Below are 12298 nucleotides of genomic sequence, written 5' to 3'. Positions count from 1 at the left end.
GATTGTGTGTCGTATGTAGGTATGTGCAATCACTCATGATCCATGAAGGTGCATCTCCCAGCATGTATGATTAATAAAGGGAAAATCAGACATCCACGCGTTCGTAGCAATTGCTACAAAGGAAATTCATACGGGTTCCTCGAAAGAAAAGCCTCAGAGTTGAAGAAAAATTCGTCCTGGTCCGGGACTCGAACCCGGGACCACCGCCTTTCCGGGGCAGCCGTTCTGCCATCTGAGCTAACCAGGCGGCTAGCAGAGGGCAGGGCGAAGTCGAATTTGTCAACAACACGAAGCAAAGGCAAGTGTTTGACGTAGTAGTTTTGCGAAAACCCGCAAGGTGGAGGGAAGTAATTAATAAAGGCAAAATCATACATCCACCCGTTCGTAGCAATTGCTACAAAGGAAACCCATACGGGTTCCTCGAAAGAAAAGCCTCAGAGTTTAAGAAAAATTCGTCCTGGTCTGGGACTCGAACCCGTGACCACTGCCTTTCCGGGGTAGCCGCTCTACCATCTGAGCTAACCAAGCGGCTAGCAGATGGCAGGGCGAAGTCTATTTCCTTTGTAGCGATTGCTACAAACGGGTGGATGTCTGATTTTCCCTTTATTAATTACTTCTCTCCACCTTGCGGGTTTTCGCAAAACTACTACAGTGGCCAACCGTTTATTCGGACCTCACGGGGACTGTGAAAATGTCAGAATAAACAGGTGTCCGAAAAAGCAGATTAAGAAGAAAAAAAATGAAATCCTTTATTTCCACGCACTTATTCGGGCTCGGCAGTAGGCTTGAAGAAATCGTGAATGCGCCGTTGCACGCTGTTCCGTTTACGCGCAATCAGATAAGCCTGAATCTCGGAGCGGGCCGTACGGTCACTATAGGCGGCTGAAAGCACAGTCACTGCTTGTACACGCTCCGCATGCGACGGCAGCGTAGCACATGGTGCGTCATCTTCCGACTCGGTCATCGTCCGGCGGTGCAGCAGAAACCTGATGAATGATCTCGCCGTCGTCGAGTTCTGCGCATGTCAGTACAGCAGTGTCAGCACCTGTGAAACTGCCAAATGTGACGGTGTCCGGAATCGCAATGCAACCACTGCGCAAGTCTCAGCAGAACATTTTTCGCGTCGGTAGGGAGCACATCGGAAGGCGACAAATCTTAGGCCTCCTGGCACCTGCTTGCCGGCATTCCCCAGCCCACTCTGCGCGGGCACTGTCGGCGCCATTAGACACTTGACGTGATGTTTCCGTATGCAGCGTTGGATCACCGGAACCTCGACACAGCACACAAAGTAAACACCACTATGCCGACACCACTCGCACAAACGAAAAACGTGGCCTACTCGCAGCGTCGTGCGCGAAGAAACAAATCAGCTGCTGGATTGTCTTGGCATGGCTTACTAAGCTGAAACCGGAACTGCTGTAGAACCACTCTATTGAACCAGGCAGAAACGGTGATGATGAGCGGGGATTTGCAGTAGCGCCACTTCGTGGGGCAGCAAGGAGGCTCCGTTCAAAACAAAAATGGCGTTCAGCAAGTCGAACCATGCACTGGTCAGAGTCGGTGCATGGTGCTCTCGATCGAGTTGGCTCAAGGAGTGTCCGAAAAGTGAGATGAGAGGTTGCAAGGTGTCCGAACTTTCGGCAGTTGTTATACATTATGGTCTATGGGGAGAATGGCGGTGCCGCGAAGCAGACCGAATAATCGAGCATGCCCGAATTTTTGGAGTCCGGAAAATTATTCGGCGACTGTATGTCAAACACTCGCCTTTGCTTCGTGTTGTCGACAAATTCAACTTCGCCCTGCCGTCTGCTAGCCGCCTGGTTAGCTCAGATGGCAGAACGGCTGCCCCGGAAAGGCGGTGGTCCCGGGTTCGAGTCCCGGACCAGGACGAATTTTTCTTCAACTCTAAGGCTTTTCTTTCGAGGAACCCGTATGGGTTTCCTTTGTAGCAATTGCTACGAACGGGTGGATGTCTGATTTTCCCTTTATTAATTACTTCTCTCCACCTTGTGGGTTTCCGCAAAACTACTACGTCAGCATGTATGATTGTCACTCAAGGCAAGCTTGAAGAAGGAAAGTGCTATTTGATTTCCAGATTATTACTGCAAGTGTGACTGTTAAGTGCTCAAGTAAACTTCTGTGTTCTCCTAGCATGCCTGAGGGAGAACATACAATCGCAATGTCCTTGTATTGCAAAAACTGCATGTGTTGGTCCCTTGCTTTAAGGTTATTTCTGCAGTCTCCTTTGATGTTCCGTGCCATATTTCATAGGTTTCATATTTTTGTTGTTACGATAAGGGTGCACATATTACTATAGAGGTGTACTATTGTGCTTAGTATGAGCTATAATGCACAACCACTTTGCCATATGCTTTTGCAGAGTAGATCATATTGAGCGCAATAGTACATATTTTGATAGATGTTTTATACAAAAGGAGGTTTCATAGGCAGTGACTGTAAGGGGATGGTCTCACTCTGCAGCAGAATAGTTTGTGTAATTGCGCGGTAACTCAATTGGTTAGAGCATCGCACGTGTTATGCAAAGAGGTGGAGCCGTTCCCCACTTGTGGCAAGTTGTTTTTTCATCCACTTTCATTGCCATTGATTTATCATTTTTCTAATTCAATTAATAAGTGCAAGTAATTTCTCCTATGTTGTCCTTGGTGTTTTTGTTTGTTGGCTTCTTATAATATGATTAATAAAAAATCTGGCCTCTTGATTAACCCCTTTCTTCTCATATATTGTTGTGTGTTGCATAAAACTTCGAACACGGGCAGCCATTTGTGTAAACAATTATTATCAAATTATAAAAACTGAAAAATGTTTATGGTAAAGGGCCCTGTGTCGCAGAAAATACGGCATAGGTGTCCAGCGTTCCAGCGGCGACCATCTTTTCATGAAAAATCATTCCGAACCACGTGTACCCAACCACTCTTCTATCACCAAAGTTGCTCTTACCTTGTCTTTCATTCTTTACAAAGTTAGTCCTCAGAATTTTGAGAATGACAGCCCACAAACAAATGTCATGGAAAAAAAAATATAAAACACCAGCAGCACACACCTTTTATATCAGATCTTTTCAAACTGAAGTAATAAAAGTGCAAAACAATAACAGGAGATCGGCCCACGCAAGAGGCCATGTTTATATCAGAAAACTTGCCTTCATGCATAGCGTTTGCCACCACCATTTCCCAGTAAACATTACAGTTGCATAAGCTGCAGTTGCTGGAAAGCATGAAAAGCAGTCAGGGGTCTTTGAATGCTATTGCTTTCCACTCTTAAAGGGCCCCTAAACCACCCAGAGGTTGAAATTTAGTTGCGGTGTTGCAGTTGTGGATGAGTCTGCAACGAGCACGTAGCCACCAGAATTTTTCTAAATGGTGCGGTAGTAGCAGAGTTACACGTGTTTGATGATCGAAACATGCCTCTTGCTTGTTTCGCTCTTTCCTTCGCTACTGTCCGTTCGTCGGCTGGTCTCCTCCTTGCCTAGTGCTCCTTCAAATGTCATGTGACATACGTCATCGCCAACGCACTTTTCAAAAAGCTGTCCACTTCTGGTTACCACGACTCCGTGCTTCTCGGCTATCCGCTGTTGCTGCCATGCCGGCCCATGCTCCTGCAAAGCCTGCTGCTATAGAACCTGTGTTGCACGCAGCTCTAGGAAGGCTTGCCAGCATAATGGATCCGTACGGTGACACGCCTTGTGAAGCACCTCCACTGGAGATGAGCAGCCATTGTCGCCGCCTTCTCCAGATTGTGGCGATGATATGGGTTGGTGCTCTCTGCTGTTTTTGCCCACTGACTGTTAACCCGCTCTGCGCTAATGGCATCATCAATGCGTGCAGTCACGCGTGGTGAGTACAAATGCTGAGGAGAACGTTTGCTGCAGGAAGGTGACAGGAGTCGTTGCTACAGGAAACGATGACTGCATTACACAGCACCCATATTTTGCCCACGGCGTATAGCACTGCCACGTTTGGCATCATTGATCATGATGGCATTCTGAACTCGATGCGCGTGTATACTTGAAATGTTTAAAAAATATTGGTGGTGGTTTAGGGGCCCTTTTAAAACGAAGCTGAGTGTCCTCCAAATTTTTTCTTAGTCTGTGATTTTTCTTGATATGTGCTTTTCTTCTAAACAAATGCAATTTATTGTGATGACACTTGTGCTGAGATATAGAAATTGAGTCAGTTTTTTTTTTATATGCTCTGCTTCATTATTATAAGGCAACCCAAATTTTTTTTCTCTCCTCTGCTGCTCCTGCAGGCGTCATTGTGTTTCAACATGTGTTACTGTTGCAAATACTATGCTTTTGATTTTTTACCTGATTATTTATTCACAAATTTGCAGACATTAATTCAAGCAATGTGTGACACAGAAATTGCACTTGCACCCGTTGAGGGTGCCTTGCCTGGCTCAACAGAGACGGTAAGCACGAGTAATGACATCAAGTTGTGGATTAGTGCCATTTAGTGTGTAGCTCTAGAAGGGCTTAATAGAAGTGGAAGCTGAGTAAGCTGATAGGCTTTGGTGTTATGGTTTAACAGTGTGGCCTAGACAAATTCCTCATGTGTGTCACACTGTTTACTCTAGGAGTGCATTGGCATGCCAACAGTGATTGTTTTTCTTTCTCCTTCGGGTCACTTGGAAACTGATGCTGTCATGAAGGGCTCAAACAGTTGACTGAGTGAAATTCTGCACCTAATAGTCAATCCGCCTTTTTCATAGTGCAACGGCGCATGTGCCCCGCCCTAGCGGATTAGTCGCGAAACATTTTGGAAAGGTTGCGTGCGTCGCCGGGCACCGAAAAGTCCCCCGGGAGAAAGAAAAATTAAAAAATTAAAAGTAAAATAAAATAAAGAATAAGCACACGGACACGCACTGCTGCAAGCACTCGTGCCATGTACCGCATTGAAACTCCACTGGTAGCTCGAAGTCGTTGCGGTGCGGAAAATGTGCATAGCGTAAGACTGCAACTCCACTTTAAAACAGAAAGTAGCCATGGCTTCGTCCGAGTGGTTCGGACTGGACTCTGAGCCAGGTAGTTGCTGCCTTTCATTGATGGCTAGTAAATTTAACGAAAAGCCTGTGCGTTACACTTGGGGGTCACTTAAAAACAACACGTTGCTGATAAACTCTTCTTGAAGCGCCGGCCCTCATTTGCTGGTGGTGGCAGCACATGCCTGACTTCACGAGCTCGTTTAAGGTGCGGTAACACTGGGTCAATATGAGATCGACAAGATGCTCACATCAACAATTGACCGACTATTCAGTACAGTGCGTCACTGAAAGCATTTTATCGTACCAGGTTGACAATGACGCAACCGACAAGTGGGAGTTGTCATACTGTGACGGGCCTTCTGGTTGATGGCACCAACAAAATCAGCGTGCCGACCATCGTTCGACTGAACCCTGTGCGATCGGCCATCGAACTGACAACGCGATAGCGACAGTGCCTTCGCTTGTATATATAATGAATCGTGCTAACAATGAGTCAAATAGTGCCTACCAAGTTGAAAAGCACAAGCTTCAACCCTATCAAGCTGTGCACATCAAGTTTGAGTCAATGTTGATCCTGTTTATCGAGGGTTAAGTCTGGCACCGTCCTGTTCGTGCACCTGCTACCGGCGGACTTGAACTGAAATGTAAGCAATTGGGACGAAGGAAAACGCTCTTATAGTTCATTCGTGACCCTATAGCGATTTGAGATCAACTACACTTTGCACGGCGCGTACACAATAAGCGGCAAGTGGCGAGACAGCGCTGTGCCAACATCTGTACATCACCGTACTCGGCTGGTGGTCGCATTCGCTACCTAGATGGGTGGGTCTGTATGTGTTGTTATGCTAACATATTTCTCAATTCCAGAGATGTACTGTTTACCTCTGCATCATACAGGAAACAAGAGCCAGTGCATTCGATATGCAGCAGCATAAACAACCGTCTCGCTCAGTTTTAACAATGGTGTCAGGATGGCATCCGTGTTTCTGTGAAAGAAGACGGCCTAATTATGAGAACCTAATTTATGCGAGCACAGTTTTCCCTAATAATGTTTTATTGCATGCGCAGACTGGAAGTATGAAGGAGTTAAAGAAAAACGAGAATCAGAAATAAATAAACAGCCCGTAATATATGTATCTGGATCACAGTTGCCGTTGTTTAAGTTGTTCGGCCGCTCATATTGACACGTCTCAGGGTGGAACAACATGGCACATATGCGCAGATGTGTATGTTTTGCTATGTTTTGACATTATGTCAGATCAGTGGTGCACCTTTTCCACTATATTTGACGTTATAACAACGATCTGTGTCTGTAGATGTCAGTGTAAACAAGTGCGCTGCTTTGATAAATCTGGCGGGGAAGGCTGCGCTCGAAGACTTCTTGAATATGTGAAATGCCTAAATAATGTTTAAAAAGAATACAAAAGGCAAGCTCCAAGTGCAGAAGTCAGCAAAAATGAACTCCAAGGCAGCCGCGTCGGCAAACGAAACTCTGCATGCCTTTATCGGCCGCACTGTTTGCACAACAGCGCACTCAGGCCTGCTCACCCACTAGTCATTGAGTGCTTCATGGCTTCCAGGAACGATATTCTGCCCCTAAGAATCTATTAATATTGTTTTGCGAACCACGAAACGCAAAAGTGACGCACACTCAATGTGGGTGCAGGTACACAAATCAACTGGCGAAAGCACCGGCACCCTTCCAAAACATTTCCAGCGGTGTGCGGCAGAGGGCAGCACAGGAAAATGAAAAAAGCAGATTGGTCTATAGCTTTGAACTCTCTATACCATATTTTGTAACCAGGCTTTGCAAGTGTGGGACAAAGGTGATCAAAACACCAGTGAAACTGCTTAATCAACAGTAAAACCATTAAGTAAATTACTATTTCTGTAATTTCATTTGGCTTTGAGGGTACTTGAAATAGATAAATAAGTATTTCACAAAAGCAGTTTTGAAAACTGAGCAAATGAGCAAGGAAGAGTACCCTTTTGTGAGAACAAGAAATAGTGGCTTGTATAAGACTGTTGGCAGGCATATCTCAGTAGAGCATGCAACATTAATCCATAATCTGCTGTGCAAAAGGGACGTAGCCGCAGTGTTTGTTGGCTTTCTGACATGGTGCATAGAATACTTATTAGATCACTAACAAAAGTGGGTTTATTAACCTAAAGGCACACAACAGCATGATTCACACGGCTTGCAGACCAAGGCTCTGGCATGACCAATTGACTCAGTGGAGATGTGATAAAATGAGAAAGTGCTTTGTAGCTGAGATTGGGTTCAGAGCTCAGGGAGGCCTGCAGTGGTGGCTAAAGTGTTATATTGCTGTCAACTCCATACAAATGGTACGAATTTCTCGAGAATGCCACAAATAATTAATTACATCACCTTTCATACGACCCATTCTGAATGTGTGCCAAGTGCAGTGCAGCTTCAGATGAGAAAAAGGAGACTGTTGAGTGAACATCATTCAAAGTGGAGGTGACTGCGATGTTTTATCGCAAACAACTAGGGGTGTGCGAATACTCTAATATCATGGAATCTCATCAAATAGTGATCGTTCAAATAATTAAAGTCTCAAATCGAATGTCTACTCTTCGATTGCTTCGAATGTTTGATATATTTGATGGAGAGACCTGCACAGCGCCGCATCTCACGTGCACCACCTAGCCTCCCATGCTTAATGTGGTGCAAGTGAGCACCTCACTCCATTGTTTTCTGCTCAAAAGGAGCACCGAGTGTCCTGTCAAGTTGGAGAAGCAGTGAACTGTGCCGGTCGGCACACCTACCCATCTAGCTACCGTAGGGATGGCAACAGTGCTCATGGCCTCCATATTTGTGTTGCACTGTACGGCGGCCTCCAGTTCCCTACGCTGTTTGTTGACTCGCATCAATCTCTTTTTTAGAGCCTCGAGAGTCTGGCTTTGGATTTACAGGGCAAGAGCGAAAGTGTCATGTGACTATGTAGTGCACTGAGCGCCTCCCAGCTGCATACATTTCCGCTAATGGGGGGAGGTGTCATGCATAATTGCCGTGATTCTTCCAATTTAATAATCTTTGATGGGTGACGAATTACGCCAAACCTTATAAACTGATAATGAAACAGTGCCTGCTCTTTACTGGTGCCGTCGACTCACACAGCACCAGCGATGGCTACATGCGAGCGGTGGCATCGCACGGTCCGCACTTTTATCTGTCGCGAAGATCGGCCTTACAATAACCCACCTGTTGTAAAGATGGTAAAGCCCTTGTATGTTTTAGAGGAAAGCTGGAAAGAAAAAGTTAATTAGAAACAAAGGATTGCCATAAAATACGGCTCTACTATTAAACTGAGAACCTCTGGTATTCAAATAGTACAAATGAACATCAAAAATTGTTTAGCTTCGGAGAGAAAAGAAGCACTTCATTCTATTCAACAGATATTCTATTGATAAAAAAATATTTTCCATGCCTTCATATACTAGAACTCAGCTGTCATCAGTGCTGGCATACTAATTTGGAGTTTGCTTTTATAAAAGTAGACTATACTGTATATCTTGATTTCTATGTACCTAAGTCACTGATGGCTTGGTACATTCTTGTTATGCAATGCTAGAAGATTCCCATGCATGTGCAGCACTGTGTTTTCTTGTCCAAAATTTTTAAGCATAACATTCTTTGAAGAAAAATTTTATATTCAATTCGATGTTTGGCATTTCTTTCTTGATTAAATTTAACATTCAATTCAAAATATACTATTTGGTGGTCGCACACCCATACAAACAACTTAATCTCTTCCAATTGTGCACTTTTTGAAACGCAGGAACCCACTATCCCCTCTTGTTCCGTCGAGTGCTGAATGTACTCTGCTTTCGGCAGCAGTCATAGTGTATGCATATGCATCAATTGTTACTGATAGCACAAGTCCACCACATCAGGTTTTAGGAAGGCATGTTGCACTTGGCGTGCATTTTCAGGTGGTTGCATTAAAATGCAACCTAGTTTATTGTACTCTTGAGTAATTCAGGCTCCATAGCATAATTGCTGGGTAGACAGCTATCCAATAAAGAAATAAAAACCATGCAAAAATTTTCTCTCAGCACTTTAAGTTTGTAAAACCAGTGGTGGTGCGGCGAAGCTGTCCAAATTATCGGTCAATGACTTAATTACATCACTTCATGTAGTCATATTAACTGCATGTCAGTTACTAAATGACTTTACTGGGTCGTACTTGCTTACACATTATTTTGACTGTACATACTGTATTTGTGTGCACATTTCTGGCTGTGTTTCAGTGCGAACATTTGCAAGCACCTTGCTTTGCACCTTGTTCTTGTCATTTGTTTTTAACACTCACAATAATGCTTATGTGCTGTGGTTTCTTTAGGTATCTGAAGCTTCAAAAAGTAATAGTGATGAGAAGCCAGATCTTAACCAGGCATTGAAAAGGGTGAGCCATTAACATTTCTAGTTTTTTTCACCTTCTTTCCTTTTAGGGTTGTAGTTTTTTGAAGTCTGCTTTGTTTTTCCCGTCAGCACTATAGCCAGGTGCTGTTTTGCCGCTCTGTACCCACTTCAACAGAAGATAGTGCCCCAAGTGGCAGTTGAGTGAACTAGTGTGCTGCAGATGTGACTAGCCTCACAGCTTTGCACATAGTCTGAGGCACCATTGGCAAGAAGCTTGCGGCTCGTACAGCTCTACTTACTTGCTTCCTTCGTTCTTGACAAATGCACATTAAAAGCACAATTTATAAATCATGGAATTGCATTTATCTATATGCAAAATGTATTTTTATGATTGGAATGCACGGCTTCTTGTATGGGTTTACAACAACTTTGTTGCGTCCGCACGTTTCAGCCATGCTTGCAGAGAACTCTTAATCTCACTAATGCTCATTTTACATGTACAGCTGTGGCGTACACACTAACTGTTCCGCTCTCCATGAAAAGATGTGTTTGTGTTGGCTGCTGTTGCATTTATTCAAAATAGCAACAAGCATGAAGACGCATGCAGAGAAGGCGGCTCACAGGGCAAGTTGAATAAAACATGATGTGTCAGTTAATACATTGTCGAATAAAAGTATGAATATGAGATGCGGACAAGAAAGACAAGACAGGTACAATTTCAACTTGCTGTAAGTGAAGTTGTTACACCTGATCAGTCCAAATTAGCTACCTCATTACAGTGTACATTTAGAGTTTTAAGGTGGAAGCCTTAAAAGATAATCATGACAGTTTAAACATTAACTACACAGTCCATTGTTCTTATTCTAATATAGAGTCCACAGTGGTCCTTGAAGCCCTTGAATGAGAAACTGCTGTCTTCAAGGCTTTGGAAGCCCTTAAGTTTCACAAAGTGCTTAAAGCTTTGTGGTTTTTATTTGTGTACTTGACCATGAGATTTATGCAAGCCAAGCATCAAGTCAGTCCAATCCATTTAGCACTCTATGGTAGGAAGCAGCCACCTTGTTTGGTAGGGAACCACCTGGTGATGGTTTATACAAAAAAGACTTAGTGAACACTTTTTCGTCTTTCTTTTTCATTCTAAATAGATTAAAAAGAAATTGGGCAGAAACCACACCGGCATTAATTAAAGCCACCACTTCTACAGTTTTGATTACCTCGCCGCCTTGAACCGGCACTCGGACGCAGATCCGCTGGTTGCTGTAGCCACTACTACAACAACACTAGGCCTAGCTGCTTCAACGTTTGCTATCAAGCTTCTTGCCGTCGGGTGCCATGTTTTTCATTGAAAGAATTCGCCGCTGTCAGCAATGGCACCGATTCCACCTTTGTGGTCTTCACAATTGGCTTCGAAGTTCGGAAAGCACGTTGCATTGCATAATGCCGCTTCCCAAAAGTCTTCGCCTCTGTACAGAAATGTTACTTGGTGAAGCATACGCAAAAGTGTTGCGGTGAAGCATAACAAGTGTGGGAAGGGGCTTTTGCCATGGGACACAGTGTGCATTCCTTAATTATACACGCGTGCACCCAGTATCTCCTGTCACAGTATGAGCACCGATATGCCTAATACGTGTACCACCAGGCCTTCAGCCCTTTTTCGAATGTGCCTGTGGCGGTTTCAGCCCTTGAGGGCAGTAAAAGACATTCATTCATTTTTTCCAACTGGCCGATTTTTCGGACGTTTTCGTGGCCCCTAGGCAGTCTGAAAAATCAGATGTTGACTGTACGACTCACCAAGAAGATGCTTCAAATGGTTCGTGGGGCGAACAAGCTGTGGAAGGAGGACGAGAACAGAAAGGACTTACGCATTGAGGAATGAATGGGAAAGGAAGCATGCTACCGCTGTCTTGAAGGAACTTGAGCTCAAAAAACAAAGTGTTGGCTGATGCTAAGATGGAGGTGTCCCTCATCCAAACCAAAATAAACTCTTTTAAAGCAGTGAAACAACAGTGAGGCATTGTGCACAGGCTGAGAGTATGTCAGGACAGCTGAGGTTGACTTACGAGCTGTTAAGAGAGAATCTCAATTGTGACAAAGTTCGGGCCTCATACCGCTGAGCTTGCTATCAGTTGATAGAAATAGCTCATATTTGAAAATATTTTCTTCTGTATGCATCTCCTTTTTATTCGTATTTGAGAATGTCTGACTCAACTTGCAATATTTTTCGAAGACATTTTATTTCCTGTGCATTTTACTAACCTCACCCTTGTATTCTCTTTTGAATAAAATAAACACTGCTCCTTATTATTCAAATTGGATTAAGTCATTTTTAAAAAAATTTTTCATATGCTTACTATAGAGTGACAGCATCGGGCGGCATGGTTTTAGCCCGTCTTGACATAAAACAGTTCTGCATCACTCAGGGAATTTTGCAATGTAACTGAGGGAAAACCTGGAAAACGCTGGGAATTTGGACATGTCAGCTTGGTAGACACCCTGGCAGCAGACGAGCGGGCTGGCTGCAGCGCGTTCAAACAGTTGCTATCCGATCGGCCCCAGGATTTGCGCATTTGCGGCCGTCACTTTACACCGGCAAATTACTACCACAATAGCATTTCGCGAGTCCGGTATTCGGGTAAACGCAAGCGCAAGGGGACAGGGCCTGGCCATTTGACCGTGCCGTTTCACGGGATGAGCCGAAGCGCATGTGAATGGTCTGCATGGTGCAGCCACCTGGTGGCACAGAGCTCAACCACACACAGTAGCAGTAACGAAATGTATTCTTCTTTGCTGCTGGTGTAAATTTTTTGTAGGAGTGTAATTACTAACACATTGTTTTTCTAATTTTGGAAATGTTTTACACTTGGTTAGAGGACTATTAGTGCTTTGTTTGGCTGGTTAAGCTCTCCG

The 12298-nt window shown here is 44.2% G+C and overlaps 1 protein-coding gene across 8 annotated transcripts in view; it reads left to right on the top strand.

Moving 5' to 3' along the window:
- Nucleotides 1–12298, top strand: part of vir (VIR_N domain-containing protein) — a 353139-nt gene that overhangs the window by 225420 nt on the left and 115421 nt on the right. For all 8 annotated transcript variants that reach the window (XM_055062055.2, XM_055062056.2, XM_055062054.2 and 5 more), the window contains 2 exons: nucleotides 4354–4431; nucleotides 9372–9434. In XM_055062055.2, coding sequence (XP_054918030.1) covers nucleotides 4354–4431; nucleotides 9372–9434 — 141 coding nt within the window. The remainder of the gene's footprint in view (nucleotides 1–4353; nucleotides 4432–9371; nucleotides 9435–12298) is intronic.

This window comes from Dermacentor andersoni, chromosome 1 (genome assembly GCF_023375885.2).
Source record: "Dermacentor andersoni chromosome 1, qqDerAnde1_hic_scaffold, whole genome shotgun sequence".
In the NCBI taxonomy this organism is placed as follows: domain Eukaryota; kingdom Metazoa; phylum Arthropoda; class Arachnida; order Ixodida; family Ixodidae; genus Dermacentor; species Dermacentor andersoni.
The sequence above is the reverse complement of the archived record's forward strand: the minus strand, read 5'-3'. Positions and strand labels throughout refer to the sequence as shown.